The sequence below is a fragment of the Eriocheir sinensis genome, chromosome 55 (genome assembly GCF_024679095.1).
Source record: "Eriocheir sinensis breed Jianghai 21 chromosome 55, ASM2467909v1, whole genome shotgun sequence".
Taxonomy (NCBI): domain Eukaryota; kingdom Metazoa; phylum Arthropoda; class Malacostraca; order Decapoda; family Varunidae; genus Eriocheir; species Eriocheir sinensis.
This window is the reverse complement of record NC_066563.1, coordinates 8,988,808-9,007,879: the sequence shown is the minus strand read 5'-3', so window position 1 is coordinate 9,007,879 and position 19,072 is coordinate 8,988,808. Positions and strand designations below refer to the sequence as shown.

General features: G+C 43.4%; 1 protein-coding gene across 6 annotated transcripts in view; it reads right to left on the bottom strand.

The window, feature by feature from the left end:
- The window catches only part of LOC126984029 (FYVE, RhoGEF and PH domain-containing protein 4-like), a 100,974-nt gene continuing 81,902 nt past the window's right edge, over positions 1–19,072 (bottom strand). For 4 of the 6 annotated variants that reach the window (XM_050837382.1, XM_050837385.1, XM_050837384.1 and 1 more), the window contains 12 exons: positions 12,445–12,652; positions 11,043–11,216; positions 10,177–10,345; positions 9,192–9,328; positions 8,916–9,054; positions 8,292–8,497; positions 7,165–7,349; positions 6,284–6,518; positions 5,665–5,877; positions 4,971–5,156; positions 4,520–4,632; positions 1–4,318 (listed from right to left, as the gene is read on the bottom strand). In XM_050837382.1, coding sequence (XP_050693339.1) covers positions 4,261–4,318; positions 4,520–4,632; positions 4,971–5,156; positions 5,665–5,877; positions 6,284–6,518; positions 7,165–7,349; positions 8,292–8,497; positions 8,916–9,054; positions 9,192–9,328; positions 10,177–10,345; positions 11,043–11,216; positions 12,445–12,652 — 2,023 coding nt within the window. In that variant the 3' untranslated portion in view covers positions 1–4,260. Of the gene's footprint in view, positions 4,319–4,519; positions 4,633–4,970; positions 5,157–5,664; positions 5,878–6,283; positions 6,519–7,164; positions 7,350–8,291; positions 8,498–8,915; positions 9,055–9,191; positions 9,329–10,176; positions 10,346–11,042; positions 11,217–12,444; positions 12,653–14,464; positions 18,940–19,072 lie in introns of those variants that run through there. The other 2 variants (XM_050837381.1, XM_050837380.1) reach the window with 2 other exon arrangements.

Sequence of the window (19,072 nt, the reverse complement as noted above, 5' to 3'; positions counted from 1 at the left end):
GTTACAATCTCTTTATTTAACAAAGAATATATAATAACCAAATATTGTACATAAATATCTACTGCCCAGTGATGAAGGAGCGTCGTCCATACAGCTGAGAGGGAATTTTGTTAACCGTAGCTTTAGAATGTTAGTCATTTTCCTTAATTAACTCGATCGGTAAAAATGAAACGTTTGTGTTTGCTTCACTGACTAGCGGGGGTGTCGAGGACTATCTTTTGCATATCTATAACAATTTCGGGCACAGATGCTTAATAGGACATGTAAGAATATCTTCTTATATACAGAATATTTGTCATTCTATTAAATTAACTTTACATGCATTTCAACAATCATTTATTTTCAGTGCCTTGCTAATGCAACACACCTACACTAATCTTCAAAGAAATAGCACCATTAACTCATGCAAATCATCGTAAACTTGCAATACATAACATTCTAGTGAAGGCCTGGAGACCGTGGGAGGAACCATCATATACAGAGTACAGAAAGTTCTACCAAAATCTGAATTTGCATCAGGAAAGGAGGCAACACATGAGGGATGCTAATTACTGCAACTGTCGCCGGCATGAACAGCCGTGTGTGGAGGTGAGAGCCAGAAGTGCTTGCCGTGCCTTACTAGCGACAAGTGTTCACAATCCACAGAAAAATGGTGCTCCTTGGTGGTGAGATATGCACAAAACTTTGCCTGTGAGGGACGAGAGGCAGCAGGAGGCGGAGCACCGGAGTCAGGCAGACCTGTACCATGTACAAGGAAGGGCCGGGACTCCTGAAGAACCTTTGATATGTCCACTTTTAGAATGAAGTTTTGTCCCAGACACTAGATTATCCTTTTGTGTATGAAAGTTGGTCTTATATATAAATATGTGGCACATTACATGTATAACTATACAAAAAAATATTGCATACTGCATTTCTATATGATGTAAGTTGTTGCAGTTCAGAATAATAAAATCTAAAATATCTGTAATACTAACAATCTGTGCAGTCTTAATATTTAATGAGCACAGTCATTATACTGTTGAACAGCAAATGAAAGAAGAATACAAAGCGTGCGTGTGATTGAATCAGGTGGGTGAAGAAAGTCAAATGGTTTCTGTACATTATACACAAGCATAGAGCTAAGACTTTGTGAGCGAGCCTCCACATCCTGTGAGGACAACTAATGTAAAGTGAGAGGCTGGGCCCAGGAGGCAACCGCATGACTCACCGGTGAGAGCTTAAATCTTTCTCACACTGGTATATCATATATGCTTGCTGTACACACACACATACACACACACACACACACACACACACACACTCACATGCACATACGCACATACATGGAAAGAAGTTGAGGGTGACCACGTGTAGGAGAGATGTGAAAAAGTTTAGCTTCCCAAACAGAAGCATTGAGCTATGAAATAGACTGGAGGAGGAGGTGGTTTGTGCAAGAAACATTCATAATTTTAGGGAAAAGTTGGATAAGAGTGGATATGGAGATGGGACAGCGTGAGCGTAGCTCTTTTCTTGTATGTCACAACTAGATAAATACAACTAGGTAAATACACACACACACACACACACACACACACACACACACACACACACACACACCTTGTTAATTTCAAATAATTATAACACTTCAACAAGCATCCACTTGTGTTTCATGTCGGTGACCTCAAGGACCAAACCTGTCAGTTTGTTCTGTTGTAAACAACTCAAATCCTACATACTCCTAGAAAATTTCCTGTTACATGTAAAATTCATAAAAAAGTGAAAACAAGTTTTCTCAGTGACATGATACATGTTTTCAGATAAAAAAAGAACACACTCTCTTTAGCATAAGTTTCATCTCAGTTTTACTGAAACTATGAAACAAGTAATGGTAAGCACAATGAAGCTTCAACAAGCAGCCAGATGAGAGTGGGTGTGGTGCAGCCCGGGGCCGTGCAACACCCGAGTGACGAGGTGATGAAGCTGCTGCTATGAGACAGAACAGACGAACCTCCTCCGACAAGCCTCCATTCCTCAGTGCTGAGGTCTTGGGTTGCATTGTGAAAGAAAACTTCCCCAATCATACATAAGCAAGGTACACTGTTCTCTATGGTAATGGTCTAGCAAGAAGGGTCTGCATGGAAGGAACTTCAATGACAAAGGAATATTTGTCTCCAGTAACTAGTTGTAAGGACACCATGATCTCGGTAGAAGCCACTAGGTACCACATCCTTCACTGTAGTTAACACATTTTCACTAGACTAATTTACACATACACTTGTCTATACATATCCATTTTCCATGATATCAATTTGATTTTCATACAAAAGAAATATCTTGACACATCCAGTCACTGTACAAGCTGAGGTATGTGTGGGCTGAAGACACAGGAGGAGGGAGAGGGCAGAGGACAGCGGCAGTACAGCTCAAATACTATTGTCGGGCGTCACATTCATAATTAATTGATTTTTTTGTTAATTTTCTTGCCAGTATCAATCCCATTTCTTCAGTGCCATCCAGAGGTAAGAACACCTCTCCTAGGGTTCACATACACAGGCACTTTTTGTGAAGTTTTGGGATTATTTTTGGTAAATTTAATCACAGAATTACAAAATTTATGGTAAAAGTGCTACGGTACTAGACACAGGTAAAGCAACAGAAGTACCTGTCGGTGTGGAGTGGAGATGCTGGTCAAAGAATGTATGTTATGAAGTGTGTGGTGCTGTGAATGTGAAAACCTTGATGGTAAAATGTTTGTGTTTAATATATAGGCTCAATCAGGTCTCTTATATCCACCACATTAACTGAGTACAGAAATGGGCATTAGTGAAGTCATCCACTTCCAACACTCAGGGTGATTTGAGGATTTTTGAGTGGGAGAGAAAATAATTCAGAAGTAACATGACCATTCCAGCACCCACAAAAATAACCCCATGGTGAAGTATCTGAACTTTTGATTATGTCAAGGCAGATTTCATGGCATGATTGGTATTTACTTAAATCTCATGAATGTTATTCATTATTATTGAATGAATAATCAAATTTATAATTATTCAATGTTCCTCTTTTTTAAGACTTACTGAAACCTACAACGCTAAGTCTGCTAAAACCATCACTAAACCTCTCTGTGTGCTGACTGGTCTTTGATGCAGCTCATGGCACACACTTGTTAATCTTCTTTTGACCGATTTGAAGCTGTACTATTCCATTCTAATAATTTTTTTAGTTAAACAGTTTGTCTAACTTTTTTTTCACATTAACTGTAAAAAGTATAGTACAAGTGTATCCCAATGTTACTTAAAAATAGCTCTGCGAGGTTCTCCCACACAGCAGAACCCTTGACCAGAAATAGTATTGCACTGTACTTCAAGTGAGAAAGTTCAAGAGAGAGAAAGAGAGACAGCTTACATTGTGATATGCCAATTACAATAACAACAATACTGATTACACGTCTCTGTCTTAACCTTCTAATTCTGGACGTCACGTCATCTGTGCGCTTTGTGATTGGACGTTTTGATGTATGTGTTTTATTGTTCTTTTTTTTTAGACTTTCATATCAGAACCTGAAATGTTATATTTCTTCCTGGTGTTCTTGAATTCTTTATAAGCATAAATGAAATTTATGTACATTTTGAACTTCTTATTGCTCCTGTTCCCTAATCCAAAACACAAACCTTCACACTGTGCTGCCGGCCGCCAACACTCCGCCGCGCAGCACAGGGAGGGAATGTCCTCCACACAAGCCACAACACATTATGACCACTATGAAGATGTGAAGAACTTGACTTACTAAAAGCTTCAATGGATAGAAAGAACTGCTGTAGAATTAAATGTTTTACCAGCCATTTCTACTGAATTTACTACCACAAAAGTAAGTAGAGAAGATACACAAAACAATTATACCAGTAAACATCCATAATTTTACATTAGCAAGTTGCATCAAATACATAAATAAGTTTTACTGTTCCATATGAAGCCTAAATAACCTTGCTAACTGTGCTACAGTAACATAACAAACAGTTTTCACGAGATACTCAGGAAATGCACCGTTACATTGTGTCTTGTGGTGGACCGTTGAGGTGTGTCACTCTCCAGTCAGCGTGACTCAAGAGTTGATTGAGAAGAAATATACCACAGCAAGTCCTGTAACCACGTCCAAATTGGGTGAGTGTGTGCGGTTGTGTTTTAGTGTTCATGTATGTATGTAGAGTTGTAGTTGTTACTTTTTGGTAGTTGTTCTCACAGACTTGTGATGAGAGCCTCGATCACTTGCCTCTCTCGTCATTGAACCGGGGATGGCAGCTCCGCCTGCGATGCTTTTTTCAAGGCCGCTACCCATCTGGGGGGACATAAGATTTTTGTATGGCAAGGAAGACAGAGCAAGGGATAAACAATAAATATAGGTACTGTATATAAAATTTCAAGAACATGCTGCTCCCACATAGTAAAACAGAAAAAAAGATGCTGTGATTATGTGGGACAACTGATTACAACTTCCACCATGACTGACAGCATGGTGTCTTGTTCTTCTCTCTCTCACCTTTGAGATTCTTCTTTACAAGTTGCCTGGAATATGTATTGCTTCTTGGCGTGATGTAACTTAAATGCTCTCTCTTTCTCCTTATCGCTGATTCCACTTTCATTTCTCGTACCCTGTTGAGAAATATGTGCATTTACTTCATGAAAATTGGTACTTGAACACAGGGATGCCATGATATCATACTCACTAAACTAGATTTTCCCATATCTAATGCATAATGACTGCACAAAACCCCCTATAATTAACACTTCTAGCAATAAATATAAATAGGTGACGTTAGTTTTGTGGGTGGGACATTTTTTAGCCTGAAATCGGGAAAAATGAGAAGCTGAGAACGACAATCTGGCACCGTTGCATGAACATGATGTGAGTTCCTATTGACATCCCCTGCAGCGTTATCTGTTCTGTGTCTCACCATGACAAGTTTTATTGCCTCCACACTCTGCCGTACCTGAAGGTGTGTCACCGTGAAGCCAGGCACTGGGGTGGCCGTGAGCGCCTGGTCGTCAGCCTCACATTTAAAGGAGTAAAGAACAAAGTCGGTGTGTAAGGCAAACCATCTTTTGACCCAAGTTTTGCGGTGAGTCTTAAGTTGGAGGAACCCTTGGATCACTGCCCCGCTGGTCTTGGCGGACACCTTGAAAATTCAGATTACCATTAGGCTTTCATTTTAATACAAGTCCTGGTACAGATAGATAAAGCACAAGAAAAAAAGAAGACAGATCTCAAACAGTGTTTATATCAATACAATATTTTACACTAGTTTTTTTTTTTTTTTTTTTTTTTTACAGCAAAGGAGACAGCACAAAGGCACACAAAAAAGGAAACAATGAAAAAAAAAGCCCGTTGCCATATATTAACCTGATAGCAGCGACGGGCCAAATTTGTGGCTCTACTGTGTAGCAGCGACAGGCCAAATTTGTGCCATGATATAAACCCCCCCCAAAAAAGATGACACATAAACTGATCACAAATGCTTTGATATATATTATGAAACTGTTTGTGTGGATGATGATTTTTTCTAATTTTTCTCGCTTAGAGGGACCATTAAGAAACATGATCCCTGCTGCTACCGGGTTAATCAAATGTTCAGTTAGACAGACACAGATGTAGCATGATAGTGTTTTACAGATAACAGCACGTACTTCTAACACTCCTCGATTGCGGAAGGGAAGGTCCAGGGGTTCTTTGGCACTGTACAAGGAGCACTCGTCACCCTCATCTATCTCCGGCGAGGGCGTGGCCGTGGAGGACGACAGCTCCTGGAGTGTGGCGTGGCACGTTCTGCACACCCGCACACTCTTGCCGCACTCATAGGCAAGCGACGCCTTAAAACTGGAACACTTGCTACACACCACCTGGGGGCCGATGCAGCATTAACACATGATGGTTTAGGTCTCAGTGAAAGCCATGTATTAGTGAATATCTAAAATTTAAGCTGTCTTTCAAATTGCCAAGTGTTAATCTATGTGCATTCCAGGAAATATTGATGTAAAAATTAAGGAAGAAGCACTGTTCTATTACAAAACATAAAAATATACATGAAAATGGGTGATATTCTATTAATCTATTTGAGTATCATATAAAAATACTCCTTCTCTCTACTACCATAAGCAGTTTGGTAATTCAAAGTCAATTATTTTCATTAGTTTGGTAACAAAGTTAATTATTTTTTTTAGTTTGGTCATTTTAAGTCATTTATTTTCAATGACTACTGAAAATGACATCTGTGGCGTGTGTCGAACAAACCGCTCCTCCACTCACCGCTCCACACGCCCGGCAGTGGTGCTTCCTGCGGACCATCGTGAACTGGCTGGCACACTCCATGCACTTGTTGACGGAGTCTGACCGGATAAGCATCGGCTGTTTCTGGCCAAGGTCCAAATCCAAGATCCGCTGGTTGGGATTGAAATGCAGCTTCAGGGAGGACTTCCGCTGGGAGGTTTCATGGATGGCACGGATGAATGCGTCCAGCCACTGCTCCTTCTCCTCAATGGTTCTGGAGATGGATAAAAGAGGAGTGATAAAAAGTGAACTTCATATTACTCCTTAAAAATGTGATGTGTGAAGACTTGTCATCCATAGCCATTGTGTGATTTGAAATGCAAGACAAAAATGAAAAATGTAATAAAATATCTCATCTGTATGTATTTTTGTGGATAGTAAAGTGGAAAATTAACTGTAAAATGTTTCTGAAGCTATAAAAAAAAGTTTACAGGCTACGTTTTTAGTCTTACAAGCCTCTCTACTTAATAACAAAACTCTTAGTACATTTTCTGACAAACTCAAAGCATTGACACAAAACTGATTCTAAAAAGTTGGTGTGGCTTTTTTTGTGGGCTTTTTTGTGTGTGTTTTATGTGGGGGTTTTTTTGTGGGTTTTTTTGTGTGTTTTTTGTGTTTTTTTTTGTGGGCTTTTTTGTGTGTGTTTTATGTGGTTTTTTTTTTTGTGTTTTTTTGGGCTTTTTTTTTGTGTGTGGGCTCTTTGTTTTTGGCCCTTGAGCTGTTTCCTCTTTTTTCCGTATTCACCTATGGCGCCGGTATGCTTTCTTGATGGAGCCTGATGGTCGGCCCCAGCCCGTTGTGGCGGAGGCACTACTCAACACTATGGAGCCTCTGCCTGCTTGTCCACTCTGTTAACTTACTGAGTATAAAGCTCCACTGATTTATTGTTGTCTTTGATGTAGAAGGTGTTTGCCGTCTCCAGGTTGTCTCCCTCCTGGATGATGAGGTTCTCCACGTGGTACTTGGCCCTCAGGCGGTACTGTGGGCCGCTCATCACCCGCCCGCCCATCAGCCGAGGCGAACACAACAGCAGGAGGTCCGTCAGCTGGAGGGGGAGGCAGGATGAGGGAATGTTAGCTAGTTTTCTGGTGCTCATTGAAATTAATATCTTTCCTGGGGGTTGTCGGATCTGGTATCAATCTTAATGTGCTTTCTGTGATGGGGGGTTAAGACAGGATCAGGGAAGGTTAGCCGTCTGGTGCTCATTGAAAATTATATCTTTTTTGGGGGTTATTTGATCTGGTTGAAATCTTAACCCGGTAGCAGCGACGGGCCAAATTTGTGGCTTTACCGTGTAGTACCAGCGATGGGTCAGATTTTTGCCATGATATAACCCCCCCAAAATAGAAGATGCATAAGCTGATCACAAGTGCGTTGATATATATTATGAAATGGTTTGCGTGAGTGATGATTTTTTCTCATTTTTCTTGCTTAGAGGGGGCTTTAAGAAACATGATCCCTGCAGCTACCGGGTTAATGATCTTTCTTTGAGGAATATTATTTTGGCTTTGAAAAAATAACTGTAACGAGATAAATCCTTGTGCACAGTTTTCAGAATTCTAGACCATCTATAAAATAATACTCATCATTTATTTCTATTAGTCGCTTTATAAGGATAGCGAGTTTACAATACACTACAGCTGAACCCATACAATAAACATATATTTTACCATCTGTGGGGACTGCTGAGTCATAACCTACTCAGCCTTCTTTTATGGTACAGTACTCACTAAGAATAAACAAGTTAATATCTGTTAGGGTCACGTAATCTTCAGTACTTTATCTTATATGATATTTTCAGCCTTATTCTCTTAGCGTACTCACTGAAAATGTATTGGGGGTTGTTTAATCTTCAGCATTTTACCTTATATGACATTTTCAGCCTTATTCTCTTAGCGTACTCACTGAAAACATATTGGGGGTTGTGTAGTCTTCAGTATCTCTACCCTATATGCCATACTCAGCCTTATCCCCTTAGCATACTCACCAAAAATATATATCTTTCTTGATGGTCTCCCGATCTGGCGGATATCTTGATGATCTTCCCCTCCTTGATGAGTTCCCTGGTGGGCGACACGAGGTCCTCCGCCCCGCCAAGGCTCTCCTGAATCTCCAACAGCTTCTCAAACTTGTCGATCTTCTTCATGGCATCGTTGGCGTGGTTAGCTGCAGTGGACACCAGGTGGAGTGCCTCTGTGGGGGTAGAGGCAGTGTGTTTATGGCAGTGAAAATTTAGGTGTGTTTGGTAATTCATACATACCATTACGATTAGTGTTCTGAGATATTGGGTTGTCCATCTTCCGAATATCTAAATCTTGATGCAAATCAGTGTTTATGGCACCGACAATTAGGGTTTGTCTGGTATTTCCTTAACCATTGTGACTAGTGTGCTGAGATATTGTGTTTTCTGTCTTTCACACATCTAAACCTCAATGTAAATCAGTGTTTATGGCACCAAGATAATTCACACACCATTGAAATTAGTGTTCTGCGATATTGAGGCTTTTATGTTTTATTTATTTTTCCCCTTGAGTTATTTCCTTTACCATTAAAAATAAACTTCTCAATAACCAAGGAGAGCAGAATCGGCCTCACCGCAGGACCCACTTACTCTCTGTGTCGTGGCAGTCCGGCGAGTCCTCGGGCAGCTTCTTCAGGTAGTCTCGGATGAGCATCTCGTAGCGGGGGATGCGCTGCACGGGGGAGAGCATGTGGTGTTGCAACGTGAGGCTTCCACACACCTCCATGGACTGCCGGGGAGGAAGGAGACTTGTGTTACAGGGCTATGAGATGAATGAAACATGGGCAATGGCTATAGATGAAACAAGGACACAATATAAAGAAAGAGGGACAATGGATAGGAAGAAACATGAACAAGGTTACATACATGAATATCATCCATTATGGCGGCAAAGCGCGGACACTTGGCCTGCCACTGGTTGATGAGGGTCATGGCATTGTCGAAGTTCCGGACGTACTCGGTGTACATCTTGAGGAAGGGGGCGAAGCTCTTCATGATGTCGCCTGGAAGCAGAAGAAGGGCATATAAGTGATTTAAAGCTCTTCCTAACGTCTCCTGATAATAGAAAAAAAGAGTAATTATTTTAACCCGGTAGCAGCGACGGGCCAAATTTGTGGCTTTACCGTGTACCAGTGAGAGGCCAGATTTGTGGCTTTACCGTGTACCAATGAGGGGCCAAATTTGTGGCTTTACCGTGTACCAGTGAGGGGCCAAATTTATGGCTACCGTGTACCAGTGAGGGGCCAAATTTGTGGCTTTACCGTGTACCAGTGAGGGGCCAGATTTGTGGCTTTACCGTGTACCAGTGAGGGGCCAAATTTGTGGCTTTACCGTGTACCAGTGAGGGGCCAAATTTGTGGCTTTACCGTGTACCAGTGAGGGGCCAAATTTGTGGCTTTACCGTGTACCAGTGACGAGCCCCCCCAAAATAGATGATACATACTTAAACTGATCACGAATGTGTTGATATATATTATGAAACGGTTTGAGTGAGTGATGTTAATTCTCTTTTATTTATTTATTTATTTATTTATTTTATTATCAATCTATCTATCTATCTATCTATTTATTTATTTTATTTATTTATTGATTTTTTTTATATTTATTTTATCTATCTATCTATCTATTTATTATTATTATTATTATTATTATTATTATTATTATTATTATTATTATTATTATTATTATTATTATTATTATTATTATTATTATTATTATTATTATTATTATTATTATTATTATTATTATTATTATTATTATTGTTATTTTTATTTATTTATTTATTTATTTATTTATTTATTTTTTTTTTTTTTTTTTGTGTGTGTGTGTGTGTGCGTGTGCCGGGCCTCACCTATCCTCCTGTTGTGCTCCCACTGGGCCATCCGCTCCTCCAGCTGCGGCAGGAGGAAATCATGGTGCAGTTTGTAAATGGACTTGATATTGGAGAACATGTGGAGGATGACGTCGGGTGGGAACATGTGGTGCGCCCGGTTCTCATTGTCCACGCGGAACTGGAACTCCTGCAGGGAACATGGGAAGGTTCATGGGTGGGTCAGAAGGAAGGTTGATACAAGGGGCAGGTCAGGAGGAAGGTGGAATGATGAGGCAGGTTATGGGAAGGTCAGGGGGAAGGTGGAATGATGAGGCAGGTCAGGAGGAAGGGGTACTGAGAAGGAAGGAAAGTGCTGATAGGGAGGAGGAGGAAGAGTGAGGAGGAGGGATATGGAGGAGGGAACGAGATAATTAAATGTTGGAGGTAAAGAGGAGGGACATTGAGGAAGGAAGAAGGTGCTAAGGGAGGAGGAGGATGGGTACTGATAAAGAGGAGGAAGAGGAGGAAGAGTGAGGAGGAGGGATATGGAGATGGGAAGAAGGAGATAATGAAATGGAGGAGGTAAAGAGGAGGGACATTGAGGAAGGAAGAAGGTGCTAAGGGAGGAGGAGGAGGAGGGGTACTGAAGAGGAAGGAAAGTGCTGATAACGAGGAGGAGGAGGCAGGTTATGGGAAGGTCAGAAGGAAGGTGAAAATGTAGATGAAAAAATAACTGTATTGGTTTCGCCTGATAAAGAAAAAAAAGAGGTTATTAGCGGGTCAGGAGGAAGGTTGATACAAGGGGCAGGTCAGGAGGATGGTGGAAAGATGAGGCCGGTTATTGGAAGGTCACGAGGAAGGTGAAAATATAGATGAAAAAAGAACTATATTTGTTTCGTCCTTACCTGGTCGATGAGATGCAGCACCTTCACGTACGTCCTCTCGGTGTGCAGCAGCTCGAGGGCGATCCTGTACGCCTTGTCCTTGCGGGAGTCTGGCGCCGGGTGCTCGTGGCAGTCAAGGTCACTGGTGGTCACCGAACTGTGGTCCTCAAATTCTGACGGCTCGGTGCTCACGGCCTGCAGGAGTCCACGAGAATGTTAGGTGAAGGAGGAGGGGAACTGAGGAGGGAGGAACGTGCTGATAAAGAGGAGGAGGAGGAAGAGTGAGGAGGGGGGATATTGAGGATGGAGGAGGAGGAAGAGTGAGGAGGAGGGATATTGAGGAGGGAAAAAGGAGATAATGAAAGGGAGGAGGTAAAGAGGAGGGACATTGAGGAAGGAAGAAGGAGGAGGAGGGGTACTGAGGAGGGAGGAAAGTGCTGATAAAGAGGAAGAGGAGGGATATTGGGGAGGGAAGGAGATAATGAAAGGGAGGAGGTAAAGAGGAGGGACACTGAGGAAGGAAGAAGGAGGAGGAGGAGGGGTACTGAGGAGGAAGGAAAGTGCTGATACAGAGGAGGAGGAGGAAGAGTGAGGAGGGAAGAAGGAGATAATGAAAGGGAAGAGATAAAAAGGAGGGACATTGAAGAAAGAAGGTGCTAAAAGAGGAGGAGGAGGAGGAGGGGTACTGAGGAGGGAGGAACGTGCTGATAAAGAGGAGGAGGAGGAAGAGTGAGGATGGAAGAAGGAGATAATAAAAGCGAGGAGGTAGAGAGGAAAAGAAGGAGAGGAAGTATAAGTGTGATTATTCCTTAGAGTTCAAAATACTAGGCCTATTGACGGACTCTTCCTCAATTTTTTTATGATCTAAGGGAAAAAATATGATGAAGAAACGTGTTGAAGTCTTTCCACGAGAAGTCTTGAGAGAGAGAGAGAGAGAGAGAGAGAGAGAGAGAGAGAGAGAGAGAGAGAGAGAGAGAGAGAGAGAGAGAGAGAGAGAGAGAGAGAGAGAGAGAGAGAGAGAGAGAGAGAGAGAGAATAAAAAGACTGCTTGGTATGTGTGAGGAGGACTGGCAACTTATGAGAGACTAAAGAAAGGAATACCAATGAAGAGAGAGAGAGAGAGAGAGAGAGAGAGAGAGAGAGAGAGAGAGAGAGAGAGAGAGAGAGAGAGAGAGAGAGAGAGAGAGAGAGAGAGAGAGAGAGAGAGAGAGAGAGAGAGAAAAGAGTAAAAATAACAGAAAAGATAAAAGAGAAAGATAAATGGAAAGGAAGGATGAGAGAGAGAGAGAGAGAGAGAGAGAGAGAGAGAGAGAGAGAGAGAGAGAGAGAGAGAGAGAGACGATAAAGGCATACGATAAAGCTACGCGTGGCCTCAGAGCTCAAATCCGTCACCTCACTTAACAACCCAATTCGAACCCGTTACCTGTGAATTCCTCTTCGACTCCGTGTCCATATCAGAGAGGGGGGAGTGGGGGCGGGAGGAGCGGGAGGGCGTGGTGGGGCGTGCGCGGGTGGGCGTGGGGGCGGGGGCTGGCACGGGGGCGGGGGAGATGTCCTCTTCATCCTCGCTCTCGGTCTCGCTCACGCCGTCGCCGAAGGAGTCGTTGATGAACTTGGTTTCCGTGCAGACTCTGGGGGAGGGAGGAAAAAGATGGTGGTGATGGTGAGGAGGAGGAAGAGGAGGAGGAGGAGGAGGAGGAGGAGGAGGAGGAGGAGGAGGAGGAAGAAGAAGAAGATGAGGAGGAGGAAATATGAAGAGAAAAATTAGGATAAAGAAGAAAAAATAATAGGAAAAGAAGAAGGAGAAGAAGAAGAAGAAGAAGAAGAAAAATAACAAAAAGCAAAGGAAGAAGTAGGTTGAGGATGATGATGATGAGGAGGAAAAAGAAGAAAAAATAAAAGGAGAAAAAGAAGGAGAACAAAAAGAAAGGGAAGAAGTAGGATGAGGATGAGGAAGGGAAGAAAGAGGAACAGAAAAAAAACAAGAACAAAAAGGAAAAGAAGTAGAACGAGAAAGAGAACTAGAGGAATAACAATAACAACAACAACAACAATAACACCAACACTGATACTCAAAATAACTAATATATTGCTTGATTAATTAACTGAAGCAAATATGAAGATTTAAAGCATTATACGTGATTGACAGTCTGACTTCAGTTCAAGGGTGATAAAAAAGACAAAATATAAAAGAATAAATATAAACAAGAAATGAAACGTTAAAATTGATCACTAGCTCTGTTTTCTTACTTAATAAACATGGATATAATCAGGATCATACGCTATAATTAAAGATATGTTGGACGCTCCCCTTAACCTAAATTAAAACAGCAATATCACTACATTCCACGCGTATATCAAAACCATGGCAATACAGTAACCACATCCTTGACATAACTAGTACACCCACGTTCGAGACCCGGGGTGTGGCTGGTGCTACTCCGCGCACATTCCACGCAGCTGCTTCGCTTCCCTCGCGGCTGGCAGATAAACGCGAGCCTGGTGAAGGTAAGCCTTGATAACCCGCACGCCGAGGCTTCCCGCGCGGCTCAGGGCAGCGCGCCAACCCCGTACTCAAAGGCACAGACAGTAACAAGATTTGGTGTAGAAAGTAGGTCTGTATATACTAAATTTCTGATTATTGTACTACCTCTTTTAACCCTATCCGATCCGACCTTTTCAAATTTTCTTTTACACTTGATAATAAAAAAAGTGTATCGTTTTGATAGAAGTGGCTCAGGGGGGGCCAGATTTGCCCTCCCTCGGACCTTGTGGGGTTAAGATCATAATGCAAGTAAGGTATAAAAACTTCATATTTATCTTTCCGTGTGTCCCGGCAAAAAAAATAACACCAACTGGTCTAAAAGTTAAAGGCAGTAACAAGCTTTGGAGTTGAGGGTAGGCCTGTGTATTCTCCTAAGTGTTTGATTACTGTAGGCCTACCTCAAACTCAGTATAGCTACGCAGAAGGTAAACATTCCCCTTTCTGTGTCTCAGGGAAATACCCCGACCACAGGCTAAAAGAGAAAGACAGTAACAAGCTTTGGTTTAGAAAGTAGACAGTTTTAAGATCAAGAAAAACGGAGGCTTAATCTTTACCTTTTCGTGTGTCTCAGGCCAAAGCCCCGTCTAAAGGACTCGAAAGAAGGTAAAAACGTGCGCTGGTGGAAAGAATATAACCAAGCTGATATTCCCTAAATCTATTATTCCTATGCAAGTTAATTAAATCATCATTCGTCAAAAAAAAAAAAAAAAAAAAAAATGAACATCAAACGGATCACTTAATAAAATGGTTGAAAAAATACCCTGAAGCCAACGAGCCTATCAACTATTTTTGCAAGAGCAGCGACAGCGGTTACTTTTTATCCTTTAGTTTGCCCTCGAGCTGCGTCCGTCACTGTAAATAAAAGAAAACGGGAATCCGGTTGCTGTTCTTCACTTACCCGAGGCCGATGATGACCGTCCTGGGCCTGATCATGGAGGTGCGGTAGAAGGAGCGGCAGCGGTAATAGGACAAAGTCTGACCGCGTGGCTTCGATCTCAAGACAATCACATCTTCGCCCTCTGAATTGCTCTCACTCTCGTCCTCTGAGTTATCCTCCTTCTCCTCGGCCTTTTCATCCTTCTCCTCCTCCTTCTCCTTCTTCTCCTCCTCCTTGGTGTCTCGAAGTCTCTCTTTTTCATCGCGGTTCCAGGGACGCGATTCCGTGGGTTCCTCTGTTTTGGAGTTCTTAGTTTTATCCTCGTTTTCTTTAGCTTCGCTCGTCGCCGTCTGGGGTACTAGTGGATTTTCGTCCGGCCGTCCGCTTCCCTTTGATGTCTCCTCCGTCTTTACTTGTTCGTTTTCGGGTCCTTGTTTGCCATCCTTTCGTTCTCTCTCTGATTGGAGTCTCGTACATTGTTTGGTATCGTCTTTGATTCCATTAGAACTTGATTGTTTGTCATCGTTCTTTTCATCACTCACAATGCTCTCGAACCTCCTCACGACCCTCTGTACGTAGCTGAGACCGTTGCTCACATCTTCACATTCACTGTCAAGATCATGACCTGTTCCGTCGCTCTCTTGAGTTTTCCTGTCTTCCTCTCTTTTATTCTCCGCGGTGGACGACACTTCCTCGCCGTTGCCGTGCCTTTCGCCGCCTCCGCACGCGACACTCATTCCCGTTTCACGTTGTCCCGAATCATCTTCTTTGTCTCTGCTCTCACCTCCTTGCTGCGTCGATGGCTCCAGCTGGTGCCACACAGCGGAGCCTCTGTGTTGAAGTTTTCCTTCTCCGTCCTGAGCTGAGGCGCTCAATGGCGACCTCGTGACAATCTGACTGAAAAGCCTCGTAACGGTATTAAACACATTGATCCCAATTTTTTTCATGGATAATCTGCTCCATCGCCTGAGGCCGGGGCCGGAGGAGTCAGCAGAGGATGTGGAAGAGTTGTCATAACGTGAACGCCTCGGCAAGCCGCGCGAGAGCTTCCATGAAGGCCGTTTTCTTCGCCATTCGAGGACTGTCTTTCCATCGCAACCCTTTTGCTCGAGTCTTGAGGGAAGGGTCTTGAATCTGGCGGTCCTGGTGATGGAGGAGGAGGAGGCGGAGGCTGGCTGCTTGGAGAAACAATTTGGAAAGGAAACAGATCGAAGGGTTCTTTTCTTCGAGGGGTTGGGTCTGTAGACGAGGTCCCCTGACTCACCGACTTCCTCCGGTTGTTTGGGAGTGTTTTCCGGTGGAGCGCTGCTGTCTGCCGGAGTATCGATGACCGGACCCCCATCGACTCCGCTCAGTCTCTTAACGGAGGACCATAAGCTTGCGAGGACGAGAGAACCTCTGTTGTTGTTTTCTCGCTCTGGTCCCGTGACGCCGGGCTCTTGTTTGCCCCCCGCGGACTGGAACTCGTTGCTGTCGGGGGAATTACTCTGTGGCAAGTCAAAGGTTCTTACGTAACTTTCATTATTACGGTTCCTCTGTGTCGTGCCTCCGTCTGTGTTGGTACTTATTATGTGGGGCTTCATCCCGTCGCTCAGAACGCTCCTTTCAGAGTTCATAAGTACGTTCACACTTTCTTCATGTCGTTCACACGTTCCAAACTGCGATCCGGAAGACATGCCGTTTGGGTCCAAATATCGAATTTTCAGGTCATCGCTCGCATTTTTCCCCTCCACTTCCCTGTCCTTACCCCCAACCACCTTCCTCTTTCCTCCAATTTCCTCCGAACTCCCTCCTAAAACATATCCACACACTTTAAAGCTCTCTCTGTCTTCTGAGCATCTCACTGCACTTTCCTCGTCACTGCTGCTGTCTTCTCTACCATAGCCACGTCTGTCACCACGCCCCTCACTAAGTCCTCCCTCGCCGTCAAAGCCCTGCCACAGCGCACCGTCCCGTGTTTCATATTTGCCATCACTACTCGGCGACCACTTGCAGAACTCCCCGACGATGCTGCCGCTGATCATGGGTGGAGGGATAGCGTCTCAGGCTTCCTTGACGACCACTGAGATGAGGGAAGGGGAGGGCAGTGTCGCGGGGTTTCTTGGCGGCGACGAGGATGCGGGGATTTCAGAGGCGTCAAAGAGATCACGCCAGTCACCCGTGAGTCCTGGTTATCGTGAGGGTAACAGACGCTGATCCTGCTCTGCTTTGGGTTCTCGAAATGTCATAGCCGCTCACTGTCAAAAGGTTGGTTTCCTTCCTCAGCCAGTGGAGTCACGATGCAACTTCCGGCCTTCACAGAGACAAGCCGGAGAGTGTGCGTTCATCCGGTAATCCCCTTAATATCTTTCAGACAATTCAGTGGCAGAGACGGCAAGGCATAATCTCTCGGACAATTCAGTGGTCGAAACGGCAAGGCAAAATCTCTCGGACAATTCAGTGGCAGAGACGGCAAGGCAAAATCTTTCGGACAATTCAGTGGCAGAGACGGCAAGGCATAATCTCTCGGACAATTCAGTGGTCGAAACGGCAAGGCAAAATCTCTCGGACAATTCAGTGGCAGAGACGGCAAGGCAAAATCTCTCGGACAATTCAGTGGTCGAAACGGCAAGGCTGCGTCTCCTCATTCAGTCTTTACCGGTGATTTCAAGAACAGTCTGATGGTTTTCACTTCACTGGATCCCATTTGTTTCTTTCCTCGGCCGATGGATTGCCAGTCAGGTTACTTGTTTGGAGTTAAGAGTCTTAGCTTGTACCATTCGATTCCAGTTTATTTCGCGAGGATCAGGCGGGTGTATCCTCACACTGCAGCGCTCCAAATGTCACTGAGAGCACTGACTGAGACTCGGCTGTGTATCTCATTGCCGCTGTCTTCAAGGGACGCAAAATGATGTCACGGGTGTCTTCCATTTCCTGTCGCAAGATACGCACACTGCATTGCGTCTAAATGTCACTGCTTATTTTTTTTTTTTTTTAGGTGAGGACACGATAACAGATTCCGGCGGGAGAGGAAAGGAGGGTTCGGATATCCGTGGAGGGGACATGCAGTTAGCAGTTTTGAGATGCGATTCTTAAAGCAGTACATCAGAGAACACTATCCCTCGGCCTTTACGAAGACTCCAACACACTTCATTATACGGGGTTGTTTTGAGGATACTTCACGCCAGAACAGACGGTGACGAGGAGTGGCCTTGTAAACATTGAGAAGGGTGAATGGTACTCGGAAGACACTTATCTGCTCACACAAAGGATCCGATTCGGGGAAAACATTGGAAGCGGATCGAAGCGTCATTGCCATTCATAGAAGATAAGGGAGTGAGAGGAATCCGCGCTTGTATCCATTATAGAAACACATTATCTATTTCTTCTAAGAGTGTCACAATGAGGTTCAAGTTCAAGGGAAACGTAGATAAGAAACACGTCACTTCCATTCATAGATTCTGAAGATGTGTAGTTGAATGGGTGGGATTCGAACCTGTGTGCAGAGGTCAGTCATCTTGCCACTTATGCATCAATGGACATCATCATTTTGTGGCTGTGAGTTGAGGGGTTCTTTTTCTCGTTCTTTTTTAGCTTTTCCACGTTCATAGTTTGTTAGCGGTTTCATAATTTGTTAGTGATGTCTTGAAAACCATTTATCTATTTAAGTTTAGGGTTTCTGTCTCTCTCGTCCTTCTTTATTTTTTTAGCACTTGGCCTCTGCAATTGTATCTTTTTAGTTTCCTGGTGCTACTTCCAACATGTATCCTTAGTTGTATAATCACACTCTGTACTGCCTGGGGGTTGGGATGGCATGTTCCTCCCTTCTCCTTTGTTTGATGGCATGTTCCTCCCTTCTCCTTTGTTGTTTACTTGCAACAATAAACCATCAATCAATCACTTTTTTTCTTCTTCTGTGTTGTACGTTCATGGTTTGTTAGAGGTGTCTCGTAATAATTTCTTAGTGATGTCTCGTACACTAGTTCTTCAGCTTTTCATTTTTTCCTGGGCCTAGTCACTTCTTTTAGGCGTTTATTTGTTTCTATAGCTATTTCTCAACGGTTCTTACTCATTTTCTGCCGCCCACTTCTTCTATATCATAGCTATTATTAGGCCTCAAGTTATTTTTTTCCTGTATTTGTCATCATTTATTACTCGTTTTCGTTTTCCTTACCAAGAATGTAATATCGATGAGCTCAGTGGAGGGTTACAGATATTCCACTAAGAAAGAAAGTGATGATCTTACACCAATGGCCAGTTTATCAGTTTGTTTTGGTCCTTAACGACGAACACAAACACAAACAAACGAAACACACAAACTTGACACAACGCTAACACAAAGCCACCCCCGAAAACAGAAGCCTCAACACTCTTATCAAAGGTAAACGAACACAACAACACCAACACCAACACTGTCACCACAACACCGCCAGCCAACGCAACTCCTTCCTCGTCCAAACTTCCTGTCGGTCGAAAGAAAACGGAAGGAGGAGGCGGCGGCGGAGACGATCAAGGGGGGACGATGAAGTATACGAGAATCCAAGAGGTGGTTTTTAAGAGGTCAAGTCTAGCCCGCTGAAACCGTACGGAGAGTGAGACTAGACTAACCTAACGAGTTCAAATCACGACACTCCTCAGGTCCTTATCTCT